This window comes from Otolemur garnettii, unplaced genomic scaffold (assembly GCF_000181295.1).
Source record: "Otolemur garnettii isolate 467f Iridium unplaced genomic scaffold, OtoGar3 scaffold00025, whole genome shotgun sequence".
NCBI lineage: Eukaryota > Metazoa > Chordata > Mammalia > Primates > Galagidae > Otolemur > Otolemur garnettii.
In genome coordinates, this window is record NW_003852420.1 from 15,733,272 (window position 1) to 15,735,052 (window position 1,781).

Below are 1,781 nucleotides of genomic sequence, written 5' to 3' on the forward strand. Positions count from 1 at the left end.
AAAAAAAAAAAAATTAAAAAGTGAGTTGATTTGAAAAAAATGTTACTTTGTGATATAAGTGCTGTGCTGGGACAGCTAGGATATTTTTTCCTTCAGATAACACAGTCTCGATAAAGTCGGCTTAAATAATTACGAAATGCTTTCTTTCACAGTATGAGATGGTCAGAGAAAAGGTCAGCTTCAGGATTGGTTGATTCAGCAGTTCCCTAGTGTGATTGAAAGCCCAGGGTCTTCCCATCTCTGGTCTTTTTGCCTCAGCAAGAGGGCTTGTCCCTGTAATGTCAGAATGGTGACCAGCAGCATCTAGATGTTCCTTCTGGGTCTTGCTGGCAGCTGTGAGCACCTGGGCCACATCTGTGTCCCTGTTCTTGCATGAGGGTGCTAACAAACCTTGTTTCCCACAGCCACACTGGTGAGAAGCCCTTTCAGTGCATTGCATGTGGCCGTGCCTTTGCCCAGAAATCTAATGTCAAGAAACACATGCAGACTCACAAGGTGTGGCCTCCAGGGCGCAGTGGTGGCACCGTTTCTCGTAACTCTGTGACTGTACAGGTCATGGCCCTGAACCCCAGCAGGCAAGAAGACGAGGAAAACACAGGTAGGTGAAAATGAGAAATGCTACTCTTCCTACCCCTCTGCTACTCCTCTGTTGCTTTGCAGGTTAATGTTGTTAGCTCTGTGACCTTTGGCAACCTCCCTGACCACTCTGGGCTACAGTTTTATCCTATCTATAGAAGACAGGATGAAAGGAAGGATGACTAATACACAGTAAAGTACATCATTAATACTGTACCCATGGGGGCAGCACCTGTGGCTCAAAGGAGTAAGACACTGGTCCCATGTGCAGGAGGTGGCGGGTTCAAACCCAGTCCCAGCCAAAAACTGCAAAAAAAACACAAAACTGTACCCATGGGAGACATCACTAATCAATCACCTATCTTTTTTCTTTCCTTTTCTTTTCTTTTCTTTTTTTTTTTGAGACGGAGCCTCAAGCTGTTGCCCTGGGTAGAGTGCCATGGCTTCACTGCTCACAGCAACCTCCAATTCCTGGGCTCGAGCAAGTCTCCTGCCTCAGCCTCCTAAGTAGCTGGGACCCCAGGCGCCCACCACAATGCCCAGGCTATTTTTTGGTTGTAGCCATCATTGTTGTTTGGCAGGCCCGGGCTGGATTCAAACCTGCCACCTTAGGTGTATGTGGCTGGCACCTTAGGCACTTGAGCCACAGGCGCCGAGCCATTTTTTCTTTTCTTTTGTTGTGGTCCTAGATTTCATCTCAAAATTTCTTTTCTTTTTTGCAGTTTTTGGCCGGGGCTGGGTTTAAAGCCGCCACCTCTTGCATATAAGGCTGGCACCCTACTCCTTTGAGCCACAGGTGCTGCCCTCTTTTTTTTTGAGACTGAGTCTCACTTTATCACCCTCAGTAGAGTGCTATGGTGTCATAACTCACAGCAACCTCCAGCTCTTGGCTCAAGTGATTCTCTTGCTTCAGCCTCCTGAGTAGCTGGGACTAGAGGCACCCACCACAAAGCCCAACTATTTTTTGTTGCAGTGGCTGGGGCCAGGTTTGAACCTGCCACCCTGCGTGTATGGGGCCAGCACCCTACTCACTGAGCCACAGGTGCTGCCCACAGAATTTATTTTCAATACATTGCTCCAGGCAGTTGCTATAGTTGATCAAGAGTTGAAACTTAAGGCTTGGCTAGGCGCCTGTGGCTCAAGTGGCTAAGGCGCCAGCCACATACACCTAAGGTGGCGGGTTCGAATCCAGCCTGGGCCTGCCA

At 48.5% G+C, this 1,781-nt stretch overlaps 1 protein-coding gene across 3 annotated transcripts in view; it reads left to right on the forward strand.

Annotated features, from left to right (window-relative positions):
- ZNF341 (zinc finger protein 341) overlaps positions 1-1,781 on the forward strand; it is a 55,265-nt gene that overhangs the window by 26,103 nt on the left and 27,381 nt on the right. For all 3 annotated transcript variants that reach the window (XM_012804105.2, XM_003788107.2, XM_003788106.2), the window contains one exon: positions 405-598. In XM_012804105.2, the coding sequence (XP_012659559.1) occupies positions 405-598 (194 nt within the window). The remainder of the gene's footprint in view (positions 1-404; positions 599-1,781) is intronic.